Below are 23,357 nucleotides of genomic sequence, written 5' to 3'. Positions count from 1 at the left end.
GTATACTGAACAGATTTATGAGTAGATGAGACATCAAAGAAGATACAACTACTGATTCTAGAGATAAAGCAATATAACCTACATAAAGTGAAACAGAGAAAAAATGCTGAAAATATATAAACAAAGCATCAGTAAACAGGGACACAACTTCAATTGGACTAAGTTAATGTAATTTGAGTCCCCAGAGGAAAAAGAAATCAGAAAAAATTTTTAAAAAATTAATGGCTGATCTGTTTCCAAATTTGATAAAAACAGTAAGTCCACAGATTTAAGAAGCTCAACACAACCTAAACACAGGAAGTGCAAAGAAAATGAACATTCTAAATAATGGATAAAAATCCATGGTAGAAAGTGCATGACAGAGAATCCATGATAGAAAAATCTTAAAAACAGAAAAATTATATATTGTATATACAGATATTAAGATAAAAATGACAGCAAATTTCTAGTTAGAAACAATGCAAGTCAAAAGACATCTTTCAAAAAGAGTACAACACATACATACAAAAGAGAAAAAAGAAGCATACAAAAGAGAAAAAAAATTAATCACAGGCAGACCCACACTAGAACAAATGTTAAAGTCTTCAGAATTGAAGGAAAACATCATCAGATGAAATTCTAGATCTACACAAAATCAAGACCACCAAAAATGGTAAATTTGTGCTTAAATATAAAAAATGTCTTTTATAACTCTTTTAAAAAGCAATAATATATTACTGTATCTGTAACATATGTTTGAATAAAATATATTAATATAAAACAAAGGCCAGAATGGAAAAATGAAAGCATACTATTATGTTATTATACTAAACGTAAAGTTGTATAACTTGAAGACAGATTGTGATAAATTAAAATATATACTATAAACCAAAGCAACCACTGAAAAACAAAACAGAGACAATAAACTAACAAAAGGGGTAAATTAAGACACAAAAAACACTCAAATAAAATAAAGGCAGATAAAGAGGAAAAGGAAACATTACATGGGACAAATAAAAAACCAGAGAACAGACTTAGGGGCATCTAGGTGGCTTAGCCAGTTAAGCGTCTGCCTTCAGCTCAGGTCATAATCTGAGGGTCCTGGGATTGAGTCCTGCATCAGGCTCCCTGCTCAGCGGAGAGTCTGCTTCTCCCTCTCCCTGCACCCACCCCCCCAACCACCGACCCCATGCTCATGCCCACTGTCTCTTGCTCTAATAAGTATCTTTTTAAAAAATTTTTTTTAGAAAACAAGAGAACAGACTTAAACCCAACCATATCAATTATCACATTAAATATAAACCATTACTTGACCATAACACAAGTCACAACAAATTTGAAAGGATTAAAATCATACAAAGCATGTTTCCTATCCACAAAGGTATTAATTTAGAAAGATACAGGAATGTCTTAGGATTTCTAAGAACCAAACAGAAAATTTCTACATAACTCATGGATTGAAAAAGAAATCAAAAGAAAAATTAGGAAGACTTTCAACTGAATGAAAATTAAAACATCAAAATTTGTAGAATGCAGCAAAAGCAGTTTATAGACAATTTACAGCATGAAAACACATATATTAGAAAAGAAAAATGACTTCGAATCAATGACCACAGCTTTCACCCTAAGACAATAGAAAAAAAACTAAATTAAATCCAAAGGAATAAGCAAAAGGAAATAGCAGAATTCAATGAAGTAAAAAATAGAAAATAAATATGTGAAACTAAAAGATTATTCTGTGAGAAGATAAATAAAATTGGTGAGTCTCTATATCATAATGACCGGGGGGGGGGGGAGTAAAAAGATATATGCACTAAAAAAAAAATAGAAAAAAGATATATGCACTCCAATGTTCACTGAAGCACTATTAATAATAGCCAAGATACAGAAACAACCTAAGTATCCATAACAATAAATAAATGGATAAAGAAGGTGTGTGTGTGTATAATGAATACTACTAAATGTAAAAAAGAATGAAAGGAGGAGGAAAGATGGCAGAAGAGTAGGGGACCTCATTTCATCTGGTCCCTTGAATTTAGTTGGATATATATCAAACCATTCTGAACACCCACAAGATAGCCTGAGATATAAGAAAATATACCTGGAACTCTAGAAGCAGAAAAGCGACTGCTTTTTGAAAGGTAGGGTGTGGGGAGTTGTGAATCTGCAGGGAACTATCAGAAGATAAATGGAGGAAGGAGGGAACCTCCATAATCTGGCTACTGGAAAGCGATATACCACTGGATTGCAAAATCAGAACCCTTAGAAATCTGCTCCAGGGAGAGACATCCCTTTCTGAAAGGGACTTGGGGGATGAAAAGGGCAGAATTCTAGGTGGGTCATCATGGTCTCAGAATCCCAGGAGACACAAAATCAACGAGGGTGCCTGAACCAGAACAGTGCCCAAGCAGGGGAACAAGGAAACTGATTATGGTCAGAGAGGCCGGGAGGGACTCTCAGCTCCAGTCTCCATAAACTGCAAGCTCAGCCAGTTGGGAGACAACTCTTTATCTGAGCACCCCAAAAAGGACTGGAAGGTGCGGGCCATTTACCATCCCCGGGGAGGGGTGAAACGGCTACACCCACAAATGGGCAAAAGCTATCAGGGTCCTGGAAAGGACAGCAGGGTGACAACTAGTCATGACCTGTGAGTAGTGGAGCAGGGGGCACACGCAATCCCACAACCATTCACAGAGTCAAATACAAAAAGAGCACTGGCACTGACGGTTCCCTGGGATTCCCCCCAAGGAGGACAGCAGTTGGCCCACACCATGGGAGTCTGCAGAGTATGGCACTCACAGAAGCAGAGACTATTTGATCCAGAGGGTTTATTGAAGGGGGGACTAGGATCTGGGCTGAAGATCCAACATGGCCACTTTTGCTCTGATCCTCTGAAGAGGGCAGAAAACCTCCAGGCAACAAAAGCCACATATATGACCAGCTTACATTGAGCCCATCTCCCTGACAAGGGGCAGTGCAATCTGGCCCAGGAAAAGATACCTGAGAAACAGCACAACAGGACTGCCCCCAAAAGAGAAGACCAGAAGAACAGGTGGACTACAACTCTAAGGATTCCACAAAACTGTAAAACTCTAGCGCTAGGAGAAAACAGTACATTGAGCTCCAGGTGTTTCCTCACAACTCGTTTATCTTTCAGTCTAAAATTTTCCATTCCTTTTTTTTTTTTAAAACCTTTTTCCCATTTCAACTAGATTCTTATTTTACCAATTTACTGTTTTAAGTTGCTTTTTAACTTTTTTTACATCTACATTTCATAGATCTATGTTTTACTTTATTCTTTTTTCATTCTACTCAATTTTATTTTAAAATATATTTAATATTTATATTTTTATATTTATAATTTATGTATTTAAAATTTTATACACACACACACACACACACACACACATATATATGATATATAAGCTTTGCTTTCTTTGCAATTTTGAGATGCAGTGTCTTCTAACACACAGACCAAAATTCAATCAGAAACAAGAGGATCACCCTGTTTTGTCCACCCTGCAAGATTACAGTCTCTTCCCCTCCCCGCACCCCCCCCCTTTTTTTTTGTTTTGTTTCTTTTGGTTTTGTTTGCTTTTTCTGTTGTGGTTTCTGTCTGCTTCATATTTGTCTAGGGTGTATTTTGCTTGGGTTGTTGTTGATATTTTGGACTCTGCTCATTAGCTTACCCATCCTTCTCTGGACAAAATGACGAGAAGAAGGAATTCACAAAAAAAAGAAAAAACCAGAGGAAATGTTCTCTGCCACAGAGATAATCACTATAGATATAAGTAAGATATCAGAGATGGAATTCAGGAAAGCAATTACGAAGTTAATAGCTAGGCTTGAGAAAATCATACGTGACAGTACAGAATCTCCAGGGCAGAAATGAGATCTAATTAGGCCAAACTTAAAAATGCTATGAATGCGATGCAGTCTAAATTGGATGCTCTAACAGCTAGGGTCAATAAGGCAAAGGAAGAAAGCTGAGCAAAAGAGAGAAACACAACTCAGAGCCCATGAAGAAAGGCTTCGAGAATTTAATGATGCCTTGAAACAAACCAAAGTCAGAATTACTGGGGTCCCAGAGTGGGTGGACAGAGAGAGAGAGGGCTAGAAGGTATATGTGAGCAAAGCATGGCTGAGAATTTCCCTAATCTGGACAGAGGCAGAGAGGGCCCCTCCCAAAATCAACAAAAATAGATCAACACCCCAATATATAATAGTGAACCTTGCAAATTCTAGAGAAAAAAAAAGGAGGTATCCTGAGAGTAGCTAAGGAGAAGAGGTTCCTTATGTACAGAGTGAAGAACATCAAAATAAGATCAGACCTATCCACAGAAACCTGACAGGCCAGAAGGATCTATCAAGACATAGTCAGAGGACTAAATGAGAAGAACATGCTGCCAAGAATACTTTATCCAGCAAGGCTGTCATTCAGAATGGAAGGAGAGATAAAGAACTTGCATAACAGACAGAAAGTGAAAGAATATGTGACCATCAAGTCAGCCCTGCAAAACATATTAAGGGGGATACTGTAAGTGAAGAGAGACCCCAAGAGTAATATAGACCAGAAAGAAATAGAGAAAATCTACAGAAACAGGGACTTTACAGCCAATAATGGCACTAAATTCGTATCTTTCAGTAGTTACTCTGAATGTAAATGGACTAAATGCTCCAACCAAGAGACACAGCATATCAGATTGGATAAAAAAGCAACATTTCATATGCTGTCTACAAGAAACTCATTTTAGACCTAAAGACACCTCCAGACTGAAAGTTAGGGGGTAGAGGACCATTTACCATGCTCATATACCTCAAAAGAAAGCTGGGGGTAGCAATCTTCATATCAGACAAATTAGATTTTAAACCAAAGACTGTAATAAAGGATGAAGAGTACCACTGTATCATACTTAAATGACCTATCCAACAATAAGATCTAGCGATTGTAAATATGCCCCCAGCATGGGAGTAACCAATTATATAAACCAATTAATAACCAAAGTAAAGAAACATATTTGATAATATATTACTAGTGGGAGATTTCAACACCCCACTCACAACAATGGACAGATCATCTAAGCAGAAGACCAACAAAGAAACAAGAGATTTGAATGACATACTGGACCAGATGGACTTCACAAATATATACAGAACATTTGATCCCAAAACAAGAGAAAATTCATTCTTTTTAAATGCACATGGAACTTTCTCTAGAATAAATCACATATTGGGTCACAAATAGGTCTCAACTGATACCAAAAGACCGAGATTATTCCCTGCATATATTCAGACCACAATGCTTTGAAACTGGAACTCAATCACAAGAAGAAATTCAGAAGAAACTCAAACACTTGGGAGGTTAAAGAACATCCTGTTAAAGAACGAATGGGTCAACCGAGAAATAAAAAAGAACTTAAAAAATTCATGGAAACTAATGAGAATGAAAACACATTGGTTCAAAACCTCTGGGCACAGCAAAGGTGACTCTAAGAGGGAAGCACATAGCCTCTCTCAAAAAATTAGAAAAATCCCAAATATACAAAGCTAACCTTACACCTAAAGGACCTGGAGAAAAAAAAAAAAAAAAAGAAAGAAAGAAAAGAAAGCCTAAACCCAGAGGAGAAGAGAAATAATAAAGATGAGAGCAGAAATCAGTGAAATGGAAACCAGAAGAATAGGAGAATGAAACTATAAGCTGGTTCTTTGAAAGAATTAATAAAATCAATAAACCTCTGGCAAGACTTATCCAAAAGAAAAGAGAAAGGACTCAAATTAATAAAACCATGAATGAAAAGGGAGATCATGACCAACACCAAGGAAAGAGATAATTTTAAGAACATATAATGAGCAACTATAAGCCAATAAATTAGGCCAAATCTGAAGAAACAGATGCATTCCTGAAAATTTATAAACTACTAAAACTGAACCAGAAAAAAATAGAAAATCTGAAAAGACCAGTAACCAGCAAGAAAACTGAAGCAGCTGTCAAAAGCCTCCCCAAAAAACAAGAATCCAGGGCCAGATGGCTTCCCAGGAGAATTCTACCAAACATATAAAGAAGAAATAATGCATTCTACTGAAGCTGTTTCAAAAAGTAGAAATGTTAAGTAAAACTTCTAAACTCATAATGTTAAGTAAAACTTCTAAACTCATTCTATTCCAAACTCAAGCCAGCATTAGCTTGATTCCAAAATCAAAGACCCCATCAAAAAGGAAAATTACAGACCAATATCCCTGATGAAAATGGATGCCAAAATACTCACCAAGATACTAGCCAACAAGATCCAACAGTATATTAAAAGGATTATTCATCACCACCAGGTGGATTTATTCTGGGGATGCAAGGTGGTTCAACATCTGCAAATCAATCAATGTGATAGATCACATTAATAAAAGAGGAGGACCATATGATCCTCTAAATTGATGCAGAAAAAGCATTTGACAAAATACAGCATCTTTCCTTGATTAAAAGTCTTCAAAGTATATGGATGGAGGGAACACACCTCAAAATGGTAAAAGCCATCTATGAAAAGCCCATAGCGAATATCATTCTCAAAGGGGAAAAACTGAGAGCTTTTCCCTTAAGATCCCTTAAAATCTACACATTCAATACAATTCTTTATCAAAATACCATTGACATTTTTCAGAGCTAGAACAAACAATCCTAAAATTTGTATGGAACCAGAAAAGACCCCGAATAGCCATGGGATTGTTGAAAAAGAAAATCAAAGCTGTATTTAAGCTGACTTTAAGCTATATTATAAAGCTGTGATCATCAAGACAGTATGGAACTGGCACAAAAACACACACATAGATCAGTGGAACAGATTAGAGAGCCCAGAAATAGACCCTCAACTCTATGGTCAATAAATCTTTCACAAAGAGGTAGGAATATCCAAAAAAGACAGTCTCTTCAATAAATGGTGCTGGGAAAACTGGACTGCCACATGCAGAAGAATGAAACTGGATCATTTCCTTATACCACACATAAAAATAAACTCAGAATGGATTAACAACCTCAATGTGAGACAGGAATCCATCAAAATCCTTGAGGAGAACACAGGCAGTAACCTCTTTGAACCCTAAAGGTTCAACATTTTGCAAGACACATCCCTAAAGGCGAGGTAATCAAAAGCAAAAATGAACTATTGGAACTTCATCAAGATAAAAAGCTGCTTTTTAAAAAAAGATTTTTATTTTTTATATGTATTTATATATATTTATATGTATTTATTATATAAAATCTTTTAAAGATTTTATTTATTTGACAGAGAGACACAGTGAGAGAGGGAACACAAGCAGGGAAGTGGGAGAGGGAAAAGCAGGGCTCAATCCCAGGACCCTGGGATCATGACCAGAGCTGAAGACAGTCTCTTAACAACTGAGCCACCCAGGTGCCCCAAGATAAAAAGCTTCTGCATGGCAAAAGAAACAGTCAACAAAACTAAAAGGCAACCTACTGAATGGGAGAAGATATTTGCAAATGACATAACAGATAAAGGGCTAGTATCCAAGATCTATAAAGAAGTTATCAAACTCAACACCCAAAAAACAAATAATCCAGTTAAAAAATGGGCAGAAGATATGAACGGACACTTCTCCAAAGAAGACATACAAATGGCTAACAGACATGAAAAAATGCTCCACATCACTTGCCGTCAGGGAAATACAAATCAAAACCACAATGAGATACCACCTACACCAATCAGAATGGCTAAAACTATTAAGACACGAAACAACAATTGTTGACGAGGATGTGGAGAAAAGGGAATACTTCTACACTGTTGGTGAGAAGGCAAACTGGTGCAGCCACTCTGGAAAACAGTATGGAGGTTCCTCAGGACATTAAAAATAGAGCTACCCTACAACTGAACAATTGCACTACTCTTTTTTACTACAGATGTAGTAAAAAAGAAGGGGCATATGCAACCCATTGTTCACAGCAGCAATGTCCACAATTGCCAAACTGTGGAAGGAGCCAAGATGTCCTTCAACAGATGAATGGATAAAGAAGATGTGGTTCGTTTATACAATGGAGTATTTATTACTCAGCTATCAGAAAGGATGAATACCTACCATTTGCACTGACATGGATGGAACTGGAGATTATGCTAAGTGAAATAAGTCAATCAGAGAAAAACAATTATCATATGGTTTCACTCATCCGTGGAGTGTAAGGAATAGCACAGAAGACCATACGGGAAGGGAGGGAAAACTGAATGGGAAGAAATCAAAGAGGGAGACAAACCGTGAGACTCTTACCTCTGGGAGACAAACTGGGGGTTGTGGAAGGGACGGGGGTGGAAGGAAAGTGTAACTAGGTGATCGGCATTAAGGCATTAAGGCACTAATGAATCACTGAACACTACATCAAAAACTAATGATGTACTATATGTTAGCTAACTAGATTTAAATAAATCGAAAAAAAAAAATAAAAGATATTTAGCCTCAGGACAAACTCCAGGGAATCTCTCATGGTTTCTTCTACTTTTTATTTTGCTCATAAATGTTGATTAAGAAAGTTAAAAAAGGAGGTGTCTATGTGGCTCAAAAGGTTAAGTGTCTGCCTTTTGGCTCAGGTCACGATCTCCAGGTCCTGGGACCAAGCCCTGCATCTGGCTCCCAGCTCAGCAAGGAGTCTACTTCTCCCTTTGCCTCTGCCTCTCTCCCCTGATCGTGCTCTCTGTCTCTGTCTCCAATGAATACATTGAAAAAAAAAAAAAAGAGGGTTTAAAAAATAAAGAGAATGAAATCTTGCCATATGTGACAAAATGGATGGAGCTTGAAGGTATTATGCTAGTAAATAAGCCACACAGGGCAAGAAAAATACCATATAGTTTACCTATATAGAGAATCTAAAAAATAAAACAAGCAAACAAAACAAAACTCATGAATACAAAAGACAAGCTGGTGTTTGCCAGAGGGGAGTTAAGTTGGGGTGTGGGTCAAGTGGGTCAAGAGGTTAAAAAAAAAAAAAAAATTCCAATTATAAAATAAGTTGTGGGAATGTACAGAATGGTGATTATAGCCAATAATATTGCACTCCATACTTTAAAGTTACTAAGAATAAATCTCAAACATTCTCATTACAAAAAAAATTATAACTTTGTATGGTGACAAATGGTAACTAAACTTATTGTGATCATTTTACAACATATACAAAGATTTAATTACAATTTATACCTGAAACTAGTATAATGTTATAGGCCAATTAGTTTTAAATTTAAAACAATGACCAGGAAAAAGAAGGGAGAAGACACAACTTACTCATATTAGTAATGAAAGAATGACATCACTATAAGTGTTAAAAATTTTAAATACATAGTAAGAATACTATGGATAACTTTAAGTCAAAATTCTACAACATAGATAAAATAGATGTACTCTTTGTATGACAAACTACCAAAGCTCACTCAAAAATAATAATAATAGGGGCACCTGGGTGGCTCAGTCAGTTAAAGTCTCTGCCTTTGGCTCAGGTCATGATCCCGGGGTCCTGGGATCGAGTCCCACATGGGGCTCTCTGCTCAGCAGGGAGCCTGCTTCCTCCTCTCTCTCTGCCTGCCTCTCTGCCTACTTGTGATCTCTGCCTGTCAAATAAGTAAATAAAATCTTTAAAAAATAATAATAATAATAATAATAATCTGACTATCCTGTATCTCATTTGGAAATTATAGTAACACAAAACAAAAAAAAAAAAAACTTCCTACCAAAAGACTCCATACCAAGTGGCTTCATTGATGAACTCTATCAGACATTTAAGGAAGAAATGGTACCAATTCTACATTAACTCTTTCAGAAAATTACACAGGAAGGAATACTCCCCAACTCACTCTATGATATTGACATTAGGCTAATAGCAAACCAGATGAAGATATCAAAAGAAAAGAAACAGAAAATAATATCCCTCATAAGGATTAATGCAAAAATTCCTAACAAAATTTTAGCACATCGAACCAAAGAATGCATAACAAGGATAGCACCTTGTAACCAAGTGGGGTTTATCTCCAGAATACAAGGCTCATTTAACATTTAAAAATGAATCAGTGTGGCGCTGACTTCTGGAATGACATGTGAAAGTCTGGCAAATAAATCCTGCCCCCCACCCAAGAGTAATGACAGTACCAAATAACACTTGCAAAAATAATCATCTCAAAATCTGGAGAGTAACAAAGGCATGCAATAAACTGAAAAGCAATACTTCAAGAAAAACTACTAAACCTTAGCAGGAACAGTGGGAGTCTGTGGAATTTTAGCTTCAGGAAGCTACCTTCCTTCCACCCCTACTCCATGGCTGGTACTACCAAGGTTCAGTAGTCTAAAAAACAGGGGAGCCCCATGCCCAGGAATTTGTCAAAAATAATCTTTACCTTGGTGGCAAACCATCAGGAAAGCCCAACACTGCAAAAAAACATCCAGAAATTTCAGAGAGATCCAGGGAACAAACAGGCATAATGAGCTCTAATAAACTAGAAGACACCCCAGTGGTCTGAAAGGCTGCCCACATGTGTAAGTCTGTATACACACTCAGGAGAGGACCTCAGGTATCTATACTCATCCCTGGCTGAATGTGAGGTCCTGCACATAGGAAGAAGCCTTATTGGCTCAAGATGTTTAAACACGACCTCCAAGTAATCACTGGCTGGCCTCTAAGCATTGGTAGAAGGAAATTTATAGTCTTAAATGCCTACACTAAACAAAAAGAAAATATCAAGTAAGTTAAAGTTACACTTTAAGAATCTACCCCAAAAAGGGGGGGGGGGGGGGCAAATAAACCCAAAGCAAGCAGAAGAAGGAAATTATAAACATTAAAGCAGAAATCAATGGAATGGAAAACAGAGAAAACTGATAAAATACAAAACTTAGTTCTCTAAAAATATCAATAAAATTAGCAAATCTTAAAAAAAAATTAGCAAATCTTTAGCTATACTGACCAAGAAAAAAAGGAGAAAAGACACAGACCTAGAATTAAAGAATGGACATCAGGGATGCTTGGGTGGTTCAGTCCTCTATCTGCCTCTGGCTCATGATCCCAGAATGCTGAGATGGAGTACCGCATCAGGCTCCCTGCTCAGCAGGGACATCAACAGTGACTTTACAGAAATTAAAAGGTTTTCAAGGTGTAAGGTTTTATAGGTGACATAAACACAACACCAGACGAGGTAGGCACAAGGCAAGATTTATTAAAGGCACTCTCCGGCGAAGGTTCAGGGCTCAGGAGAAGGGGAGCCAGGAAAGTCGCGCCGGGAGGAGGTGGGCACCCTCAGGCAAGGTTCCACGACTCTAGAAAGCAGAGTTGGGGAAGTCGCACTGGGAAGGAGTCAGTGGGGGGTCTTTTATCGGGCCAAGGCAGGGCATGGGCTCACATCCATATATGGTAGGGTATTTGGTGATCGGAGGGTATGGGGTGGGGGGTCCTGATACTTCTGTTTCCTGCATAGGTATCGGGTCACCTATGGAGACATGACCAGGGCATACATCCTTTTGGCGGGAGAGTCAAGGGTTGAGGAAGGCGGGGGAGGGGGCTGTAAGATGGTGGCCCCCAAGGTCATTTCTATTGTTCCTCCTCCATTCCTGGAGCCACGGACCCAACACAAGGAAATACCATAAACAAGTTTATACTAACAAATCACACAACTTAGATGAAATGGATAAATTCCTAGAAAAACATACATTACTACAACTGACTCAAAAAATTAGAAAATGTGACCAGACATTATAACAATTAGTAGTTAAAAGTCTTCACAGGAAGAAAAGTTCAGATGCAAAAACACTTAAAGAAAAAATCATACCAATTATCCACTAATTCTTCCATTAAATGGAGGAGGACACAATTTCCAGCTTATTCTATAAGGTTAGTATTATTTTGGCACCAAAGACACTAACAAGAAAAAAATATTCACACCAATTTTCATGAATAGAGACATAAAAATCACCAAAAAATAGTAACAAACCAAATCCTACAATATATGAAGAGGATTATATACCATGACCAAGCAGCTTTTATCCCAGGAGCCCAAAGTGGTTTAATATTTGAAAATAAAGTAATATACAATGTATTAATAGAATAAAGGTGGAAAAAACTACATGATAATCTCAAGAGACACAGAAAGAATGTTTGATAAAATCCATGGTACAAACTTTAAAAGAACTAGGAATAGAAGGGAATTTCCTAAACCTGAAAAAGGACAACTACAAAAAACCTACAGCTAACATAATAGTGAAATGCTTTTTCTTTAAGACTAGGGACAATGCAAGCATGCCCACTCTTGCCTCCCTGCTTGCTATGCAACACTGTGCCAGAGGTTCTAGTTACTGCAGTAGTCAAGAAAAAGAAGTAAAAGGCATCCTGACTGAAAAAAGAGAGGTAAAAATACCTGTATTTATGGACAACATAATCCAGTACGGTAAAAAAACAAACAAACAAACAAACCTAAAGAATCCATAAAACCAAAAGAACTCATAATGAGTTCAGCAAGGTCAAAGGAGATAATATTAATATAAAAAATTAACTATATTCCCGTATTTTAGTAATGAACAATCCAAAAATAAAATTAATAATAAGTACCATTCACACCAGCATAAAGAGAATAAAGTAAGTAGGAATAAATTCAGCCAAAGAAGCACAAGGCTTATTTACTGAAAGCACAATACATTACATTAAGAGAAGTTAAAGAAAATTAAAAACAATGGAATATTATTCAGCCATAAAAAAGAGGGAAATCATGCCATTTGTGACTATATGGATGAACATGGATGACACTATGCTAAGTGAAATAAGTCTGACATAGAAAGATGAGTACCGTATGACCTCACCTGTATGTGGACTCTAAAAAGTGACATTCCAAGAAGCAAGGAGAGAACTGCCAGGAGCTAGGGAATGGCAGAAATTTGGGGAAAATTTCCATCTTAAAATTAGTGATTCTTCCAATCCATGAGCGCAAAGTATTTCTTCTATTAATTTTTTTGAATGTCACAACAGCTTCCTTCAAAATAGTCCCAAATTTGAACTATCCCAGATGTCCATTAAGAATAGAATACTATAGGGCGACTGGGTGGCTCAGTTGGTTAAGTGACTGCCTTCCCCTCAGGTCCTGATCCTGCAGTCCTGGGATCGAGTCCCACGTTGGGCTCCCTGCTTGGCAGGGAGTCTGCTTCTCCCACTGACTTCTCTCATGCACGCTCTCTCTAATAAATAAATAAAATCTTTAAAAAAAAAAAGGGGGAGTCTGGAATGGCTCCCAAATTTAAAAAAAAAAGAATACTATATGTACACCTACAACTAATGAAATACTGTATGTCTACTATACTTTAAAAAAATAAAATATTATATAACATACAGTGGAATAACATACAGAAACGAAAAAGAATTAAGTACTAATCCATGGAATAGCAAGCAACAGCACAGATGAATCTCCATACCAAAAGAAGATCACTATATAATTCTATTTAAATGAAGTTCCAAGACAGACTTGATTAATATATGATGACAGGGGTCAGAATGGTGATTACTGTTGGGAGCTATAGACTTGGAGGAGTGTGAGAAAACCTTCCAGTATGTTTGAAATGATCCTCCCCACCCCCAGATTTATTGAGATAAAACTGACAAATAAAAATAAATACAAATAAATTGTATATATTTAAGGTGTTCAACATGATGATTTCATATAAGTGTAATTTGTGAAGTGATTACAATCAAGCTAACTAGCATATTCATCACCTCACATAACCTTTGCATGTATATGTGGTAAGTCTACTTAAGAGATACTATATTAACAAATTTCAAGTATGTAATGTAGTATTATTAATTATAGTCACTATGTTGTATATTAGATCCCCAAAATTTATTTGTCTTATAACTGGAAGTCTGTATATTTTGAGTTGTGACTCCCCATTTCTGCAGGGAACATAATTACATGTGACTTACATAAGACTCTAGAAAATAGACTAATCAACAGTGACAGAAAGCAGATCAGCAGATGCCTTGGGATAAGAATAAAGGTTGTGAAATGGCCAGAGGAAGATATTACAAAGATAACCAAAGAAACTACTGGTGATGGTGAATATTTTCATTATATTTGACACAGGTCAAAACTTATCAAAGTACACATTTTAGATAAACTCAGTTTGTTGCATGTTGATTACACATTAATAGAACTGTAAAAAAAAAAAAAATGTGAAAACAGAAAAGGAAAAGAGAAAACAAACTGAAATGTTACAATTCTCCAGGCAAGAGGCAGTAGTGGCTTAGACTGGGATAGAACCTATAGAGGTGAAAATGTGAGTAGGTAAATTTAAATCTTATTAGAATATAGAATTGTCAAAACTTTGTTGGTGAAATGGATAGTGGGAGTTGAAGGAAAATAAGCAATTCAAGGACTTCTATTTTGGTGCCAGTTGCTGAGTGAACAGTAGCGTCATTTACTAAAATGAGGAAGACTGCGAGTGAATAGTAATGTCATATACTGAAAAAGAGGAAGACTGGGATAGGATTACAGAGTCAAGATTTCTCACCATGACTACTAGGAGTAATTCAAACTGGTTTTACAAGTTTAATGGATTTTAAAACCATGAACCAGGATTCATATACAATTAGAAAATAAAAGTGGTCACTTACCAACTACCATAAATAAGAAAAATTAATATGTTTAAGTAAATGAAAAGTAGATATGCACATTAGAAAATAATTACTTATAACTATTTTAATTAAATACTACATTTAACTTCTAATATTTGTTTTCTAAAAGTATTACTTAAGTTTGTCTACATTTCTAAAAAATATTTGTCCAGGGGCACCTGGATGGCTCAGATGGTAAAGCAACAGCCTTCGGCTCAGGGCATGATCTTGGAGTCCCACATATGGCTCCCTGCTCAGCTTCTTTATTTCCTTCAAAAATCTTTGCTTGGGACACCTAAGTGGCTCAGTAAGTGAAGCATCTGCCTTCAGCTCAGGTCATGATCCCATGATCTCCAATGGAGACCTGCATCAAGCTCCTTGCTCCCACGGAATGGGAGAAGATATTTGCAAATGACAGTACAGACAAAAGGCTGATATCCAGGAACTATAAAGAACTTCTCAAACTCAACACACACAAAACAGATAATCATGTCAAAAAATGGGCAGAAGACATGAACAGACACTTCTCCAATGAAGACATACAAATGGCTATCAGACACATGAAAAAATGTTCATCATCACTAGCCATCAGGGAGATTCAAATCAAAACCACAGTGAGATACCACCTTACACCAGTTAGAATGGCCAAAATTAACAAGACAGGAAACAACGTGTATTGGAGAGGATGTGGAGAAAGGGGAACCCTCTTACACTGTTGGTGGGAATGCAAGTTGGTGCAGCCACTTTGAAGAACAGTGTGGAGATTCCTTAAGAAATTAAAAATAGAGTTTCCCTATGACCCTGCAATTGCACTACTGGGTATTTACCCCAAAGATACAGATGGAGTGAAAAGAAGGGCCATCTGCCCCAATGTTCATAGCAGCAATGGCCACGGACGCCAAACTGTGGAAAGAACCAGGATGCCCTTCAATGGACAAATGGATAAGGAAGATGTGGTCCATATACACTATGAAGTATTATGCCTCCATCAGAAAGGATGAATATCCAACTTTTGTATCAACATGGATGGGACTGAAAGAGATTATGCTGAGTGAAATAAGTCAAGCAGAGAGAGTCAATTATCATATGGTTTCACTTACTTGTGGAGCATAAGAAATAACACGGAGGACATGGGGAGATGGAGAGGAGAAGGGAGTTGAGGGAAATTGGAGGGGGAGATGAACCATGAGAGACTATGGACTCTGAAAAACAATCTGAGGGTTTTGAAGGGGCGGGGGGTGGGAAGTTGGGTGAGCCTGGTGGTAGGTATTATGGAGGGCACGTATTGCATGGAACACTGGCTGTGATGCATGAACAATGAATTCTGGTACACTGAAAAGAAATTTTAAAAATTAAAAATTTAAAAAAAAAAAGCTCCTTGCTCAGCAGGGAGCCTACTTCTTCCTCTGCCTGCCACTCCCTCTCTCTCACATTCTTTCTTTCTATCTCTCATTAATAAATGAATAAAAAATTAAACAAACGAATAAAAAAAATCTTCAAAAATCTTTGCTTACCTGTTTACTCTTTCCAATAATGACCCAAATTGTGCTATTTTATGTGGTGGACTAATGGCATCTTGATTTTCATTTAATTTGGAAACCAAGGAATTAGAATAATTAACTTTACTGAGCTGAAAAGAGAAAGAAGAACCTGCCAAAATGGTAAATGTACACACGTATACAATTTAAATTACTTACCATAAAATGCCATCTAAGTGGACACCTATATGCAAAAAAAAATGAATTTTCTAGCTTGAAAGAAACTGTGTCCTTAATGAAAACAAAACAAATATTGTGCTAACTGTGAAAACAATACCAGTATTTAAATGATTGTCAATATAACAATTGATACTATGATGAGCTAACCATTTCCTCAGAGGTTAAAAAATATAAATATTATTAATTAATATATTACAAATATAATTAAACAAAATTAAAATGTATTATAATTAATAAATATATTTAAATATATTCTAAATTATATATATATATATACACGTGTCTGTGTGTGTGTGTGTGTGTGTGTGTATATATATAAAATACCTGGGACACCAGAATCTCAAGCAAATTTTCTGAAAGAAAATTATTTTTCCCCCAAAAACAGCTGTATTTATCTCCATTTTCTCCATTTACTGAGTAATTTCAGAATGCTCCTTTAATCTTTCTGAATAGCAATACCACTGGGTGCAAAATGGTGAACATGTGGAGAATTGTAGAAAAGAGATGAGGTAATCCATTTGTTAATGTGGAAGGTACCACATAAAGATATGATAGTGGCCCGACACTAATCTATCCAGCAATAATAACTTACATCTATAGCATATTGTATTTATTAGCCATGAAACACAGAAATGAGAAGTCCAAAAACAATCTTTGACACAAAGTTGGATAAAAAGAAGACAAAAAGAGATACTCAGAGTCTTAGGAAATAAAAGGGGGAGTTCAAAGTCAGGGAGAGCTAAAAATAAATTCTGGTAATACATCTCATATTTCAACCTCAGAAACAATGACAGAGGTGCAGAGACGAAGCCATCCCATGAAGTGAGAAACACACAAACAAACCAAAAGAGGAGAGAATACTTTATGTAGGCTCAACACTACTTCTCTAGGGATCAGTGAGCCCCAGCCCATTTTTTCTTCTAACCTGTTGTTTCAGCCCATTTTCTTTTGTATTTTATAGTTTCATTTTAATTCTTACTTTTCTTGAAATCTCTCCAAATAAGCAATTAAACACTTTTATAAAACTTAACAATTTGCCACTACACCTTGGACAGGAATATTAGCCTCTCTTTTTAATTTTCTCTTCTGTGTATTAAGTATAACATTATTGGGACTCCTCTGTGGCTCAGCTGGTTATGTGTTTGGCTCAGGTCATGATCCCGGAGTACTGGGATTCAGTCCTGCACTGGGCTCCCTGCTTAGCAGGGAGCCTGCTTCTCCCTCAGCCTAATGCTCCCCCAGCTTGTGCTCGCTCGTTCTCTCTGACAAAATAAATACAATCTTTAAAAAAAATAAGTATTATTTACCCCTCTGAAGATAGTCACTAACCTGCAGCCTAAAAATAGGAGATTATTTAAGTAGAGATTACAGAGAGTTACATTCTCTACCCTATAAACTATCTACAATGCAAATTTTAGTCTTGTAAAATAGAAACTGAATAAATGTTTTTCGTTGCATCATTCCAAAGTTAATGGGTCCTTAAATTAATAAGGTTAACATCTATCAATGGAATATAATACTTTCTCTTCTCTGGAAAAGAGAAAACATACTTTAATACTTCCATAAAACTGGATCATATCATTAATATCATATATTATATACAATGTATCACATGTAACTAACTTATAAAATTTTAAATTTATAAATTATAAATTCATTTATAAATGACAAATATATAAATATGACATAAAACCAATGCATGCTAAAAATGGGATAAATTCAAAACTGAATATTCCCATTAACAAGACACCAAATTTATATAATAACCATTTCCCCCACTACCATTATATATTAGCATAATAATCATAACTTATTATTTATTTTTTAAACTCTATATAGTCTAGCAAAATGACTACTTTTATAGTTTATGGCAGATATAGTTCAGAATTTTAAAATCTGGATGTTTTTAGATTTCTAACTTTAGAGAATACAATGACTAAACAACATTTTAGCACTATACATCTCTATATATAAACACTTATTATATATAAACAATTATATTATATATTATATAAAACTATGCCGTTTTAATTCAAGTGCATATAACCAGTTGTCATCTGTCAAATCATAAAAAGAACCAAACCATCACAACTTATTTTTTTAACAGACTACGACATCACTGAGATTATATACTGCAATTCACAGGGCCCTTTCCATATCATGACTACCTGGCCACCATGACATCACGAACTGGTTATTTACTGTGATTACAATTATCAACGGTTATATAAACACACTGAAATATTTTCAATTTCACTATCATTTTATTTTGTTTTATTTTTTAAAGATTTTATTTATTTATTTAACAGACAGAGATCAAAAGGATGATGATTTCAAAGATTTTTAAAGAAGAGTCCAGTTTTTGGATTCATTATCTTCTACAGAGGAGACAATTAAATTTTGACCAAAGAGGAGTTATTATATTTAGCTGATATACTAATTTGGCTCTATCAACAGCAGTTTACAACTAATATTTTTTAAGTCCACAAGCCCAGAAAAAAAGAGCATATCATAAAAATACAATGATATAAAATGCTAAGACTAGTGATTCAAATGTACCTGACCTGCTCATTCTGCTTTTTCTCACATGCAACTTTCTGAGGGCTAGGTGCTATTCTGAGAATGAAATTTTGTTTTGTAATATTCCTATTAGAAGATATTCTGCTGAAAAAGATGGCTGAGCAAAAATACAATTTTCTATTCTGTTGAACTGCAGTTTAAACATTCTATATGAGTTCATGACTTGTGGCAACTATAGAGAAGGAAGATATAACCATTTGATCTGCTAAAATATATAAAATTGAGTAGAGGAAAGTAAAAATAGGAGTGAAAAAAGGTCACAAATTGCAGAAAATGTTCCAAGGAAAAGCAAGTCATGAGTAATTCACAGGACTTATTAATACAAGAGAGGTTATCAACTAAAAAATACTGAAGAGCTCCTTTCCACCTCCCTTTTCACTTATGGTCCCCTCAATCTCCAACCTTCACACCATGTCTCCAAATAATGAGAAATCTGAGCTTCAATGACCGACAATTCAGCTAAAAAGATTTCCAAGAGATTTTAGTATCATTATCATTCTCTGATGCAGTTTAATTTTGGCAATTCAAAGCAAAGAAAGTATAATTAATAATGTAGCACTGGGGGGCGCCTGGGTGGCTCAGCGGGTTAAAGCCTCTGCCTTCAGCTCAGGTCATGATCTCAGGGTCCTGGGATCAAGCCCCGCATCGGGCTCTCTGCTCAGCGGGGAGCCTGCTTCCCCCTCTCTCTCTGCCTGCCTCTCTGCCTACTTGTGATCTCTGTCTGTCAAAAAAATAAATAAAATCTTAAAAAAAATAATAATAATGTAGCACTGGACCTGAGGCACTTGGGTGGCACAGTCAGTTAAGCATCTGCCTCTTGGTTTCAGCTCAGGTCATGATCTCAGTCTTGTGAGACTGAGCCCCATATTGGGCTCCACACTCAAAAGAGAGTCTGCTTAAGTTTCCCTCTCCCTCTGCCCCACCCAGCCCCCTGTGCATGCTCTCTCTCTTATAATAAATAAATCTTTAAAAATATAATAACATATCATTGGATCTTAAAATTTTATGGTTTAATTACAATCTACATATTTTCTAATTGATTAAAATTTTATTTACTAAAAAGATTATCTGCAGTATGCTGAAAGAAAAATAATCTTGGGATCAGTGTAATTGTTGAAAATCACAATTTGATATAAAACCATATGGTCACTATGCTAGAAGAGATGAATTTGTCAATGATCAGATGAACCCAAAGCAGGAATCCCCAAACAAATTATCTTTTGCAGCTCATCAGTAACAAAAGTTATGTACACATAGACCTAATCTACATTACCAGAACTCCAAAGGGTTTCTCATAAGAAAAAAGTCAAAATATACTTAAGGTATAAGTTCCATACATTAAAAACTTTAAAAATAATTTTAAAGACTATAAAAAATTTTAAAGAATATTTTCCCCTGATATTCAAAAAGTTTCTATCATTTGGTACCATGCCACAATTGTTAAAGTAACTTAAAAATTTTTTTAAGTCTCACCTGAACTGGGGCAAGTTCTTTCTTGCTGCCTAGTCTTAACAGTATATAAAAATGAAAAGAAAATTTTAAGGTTAAAAAAATCTGGCAATAAATTTGACTATCTTTTCATATATATATTTAAAACTCATACTGTTCTACAGAAATACACAAAAACATACAGAACTCTAAATCATTTATTTCGAGTTTTATTTAAAGTTTATTTAGAGTTTAGAGTTTTATTTAGAGTTTCATTTATTTAGAGTTTTATTTATTAAAATTGTATTATTACTAGAGAAACACAGTGAGGATAAAGAAAGCCAAACTACACATAAAAACATTTACTATGGACATTAGCTCATCTGATAGAAGTCTTAATAGTTTAAAAATACTGTTAACAGCCAAACAAAAACAAGAGCTAGAAGAAAAGTCCTCTGTACATTTTTTTTAATTAAATTTTTTATTTATTTTCAGCGTAACAGTATTCATTGTTTTTTCACCACACCCAGTGCTCCATGCAATCTGTGCCCTCCCTAATACCCACCACCTGGTTCCCCCACCCTCCCACCCCCGCCCCTTCAAAACCCTCAGGTTGTTTTTCAGAGTCCATAGTCTCTCATGGTTCACCTCCCCTTCCAATTTCCCTCAACTCCCTTCTCCTCTCCATCTACCCTTGTCCTCTATATTATTTGTTATGCTCCACCAATAAGTGAAACCATATGATACTTGACTTTCTCTGTTTGACTTATTTTACTCAGCATAATCTCTTCCAGTCCTGTCCATGTTGCTACAAAAGTTGGGTATTCGTCCTTTCTGATGGAGGCATAATACTCCAGCTCTGTACATTTTTTAATGAATACAACAGTACTGATGATGACCTGTTTAAATACCTAAATAATATACAACCTTGCTAAAACCTACCTGTTGTCTATATCATCAATGCAGAGGTTAGATGGTACACAGTGAGGTGACACTGGAAGTTCCAAATTATGCTTTCTTAGAGGCACTTGTATGTCTCTATGCATATTCACATGGATTGGTTTTCTCACAGTTTCTATAATGAAAAAGATTATAATTAAAAATAATAAAATCTTTAAAAGCAATGTTTGATATATAATGTTCATTAAATAAGTGTATATCTTAGAAACTTCCTAAAACTACCTATATTCTATAGATGCTAGAAGTCATTACAGTACTAAAAACTATCACAGATCATTCAAATCATCTCTTTTTCATTATCTCACATAGTCCTCATGAAAGGTGCTACACTCATTCAGTTCTATTTTTTTTCTTCCTCTAAGATTTCCTTGATCCCCAGACTATACCAGATGCTATGATATACATGCCCACAGCACTAGGTATGTTCTCTATTACAGCACTTACCATGGTTTATTATACCTGATTAATTCTCTCTCTCTCTCTTACTAGATTTTCAAACCTTATGAAAAGAGAAGCCTTTTCTCTCCTTATACAAGATATCACTATTTGGTCTGCTCAGTACTTTTTAACTACTCTCCTTTTCTGGGTAATGCTTTTTCACAAATACCAACTACATAGGGGTGGTGTGTGTGTGTGTGTGTGTGTGTGTGTGTGTGTGTGCTTTTTTAAAAGGTATTTATTTGAGAGAAAGCAAGAGAGAGAGAGAGCAGGAGGGAGAGGGAGAGAAAATCTGAAGATGACCACAGAGCCCGAGGTAGAGCTTGATCCCATGACCCCAGGATCATGACCTGAGCCAAAACCAAGGGTTGGATGCTTAACCAGCCTGAGCCACCAAAGCGCTTTAACTATACGGTTCTAACAGAGAACTTACTATCTTCTGATAAAACCGTGTCTCTAGAAAAAATAATCGTCTTAAGAGCAGTCATCTGACTCAAGGTGAATCAATAATAGGATCACATCTCTGTGGTTATAAATAATTATTCCAATGGTAGGAACTGGCACCAGTAGGGCAAGGTAAAATGCTTCCAGTAAAAAACCCTCAGAACCAAAGAAACAAGTTTCAGTGTTTCCCTTGTGGCAAAACAGGAGAGATGACCAATATTAGTATTTTAAGGTCACATTTCAAGCCTGAATGAAAAAGACAATCTGAGAGAATAAAGTCAATATCTAAAGTGAGAAAAAAATTTTGGTGGTATTCAAGTACCCAATTCAAGCAGTCTCTGAGGCCCAGCTGCACCACTGCCCTTCCTTTTAGCTAAGTGTCTTAGTCCATTCAGGCTGCTCTAACACAATACCTTAGACTGCGTACTTATGAACAGAAATTTATTTCTGTCTGTAAGCCAGGCAGTGTCCAAGATCAAAGTGCTCTCAGATTCAGGGTCTGGTGAGAGCCTGAGTCCTAGCTCATAGAGAGCGGTCTTCTCCCTATGTCCTCACACAGTGAAAGGAGCAAAGAGAGCTCTCTGGGGTCTCTTTATAAAAGTACTAATTCCGTTCATGAGGGGTCCACCATCATGACCTAACCACCTCCTATAGGTTCCACCTCCTAATACCATCTACTAATAAACTTGTGCTTTTGTAGGGAAGATAAAATATCTTTTTCCTCTACCTTTCTAATTCTCAGCTAGGGACTCTATAACAAAAGGCAGATCAATTTTAAATGGAAACCTTTATAAGGAAATGGAGACCCAAAGAAGTGGTTACACCTGAGCATTTTTATGCTAGGTTCGATGGAGAATGAAAAGTAGTGAAAAATGTGATCAAACAAAAAGGGGTGTTAAACTAAGTGTAGCCAACTGGAGGAAATAGCAAGGCATATTTGTTTAGATTCTTCTCAGTGTCTCTCTGTCTTAGAGATAAAGGTGTTCCTTTCCTCCAGTTATAGGGAGGACACTTCTCACATGAGGATCCTTCCTGCACATACTGCTTCTCAAATTCCTTCTGCTTAAAATCTTTAGTATGCCAACATGCCTTATTTTGGGGACAGTGTGTCCTGACCCCATCATTTTCTATTCTATTCCCAACATCCAGTACACTACTTATGGAAGTACTCAATAATGGAGGTACTCAAC

The 23,357-nt window shown here is 36.1% G+C and overlaps 1 protein-coding gene across 1 annotated transcript in view; it reads right to left on the bottom strand.

Annotated features, from left to right (window-relative positions):
* Nucleotides 1-23,357, bottom strand: part of REDIC1 (regulator of DNA class I crossover intermediates 1) — a gene marked incomplete at both ends in the record, with an annotated part of 117,325 nt that overhangs the window by 48,660 nt on the left and 45,308 nt on the right. Inside the window, 4 exon segments of the mRNA XM_080811377.1 lie at nucleotides 16,114-16,243; nucleotides 16,246-16,249; nucleotides 20,371-20,404; nucleotides 21,268-21,400. Of these exon segments, the coding sequence (XP_080667503.1) occupies nucleotides 16,114-16,243; nucleotides 16,246-16,249; nucleotides 20,371-20,404; nucleotides 21,268-21,400 (301 nt within the window).

This window comes from Martes martes (assembly GCF_963455335.1).
Source record: "Martes martes genome assembly, chromosome: 8".
Classification (NCBI taxonomy): domain Eukaryota; kingdom Metazoa; phylum Chordata; class Mammalia; order Carnivora; family Mustelidae; genus Martes; species Martes martes.
The sequence above is the reverse complement of the archived record's forward strand: the minus strand, read 5'-3'. Positions and strand labels throughout refer to the sequence as shown.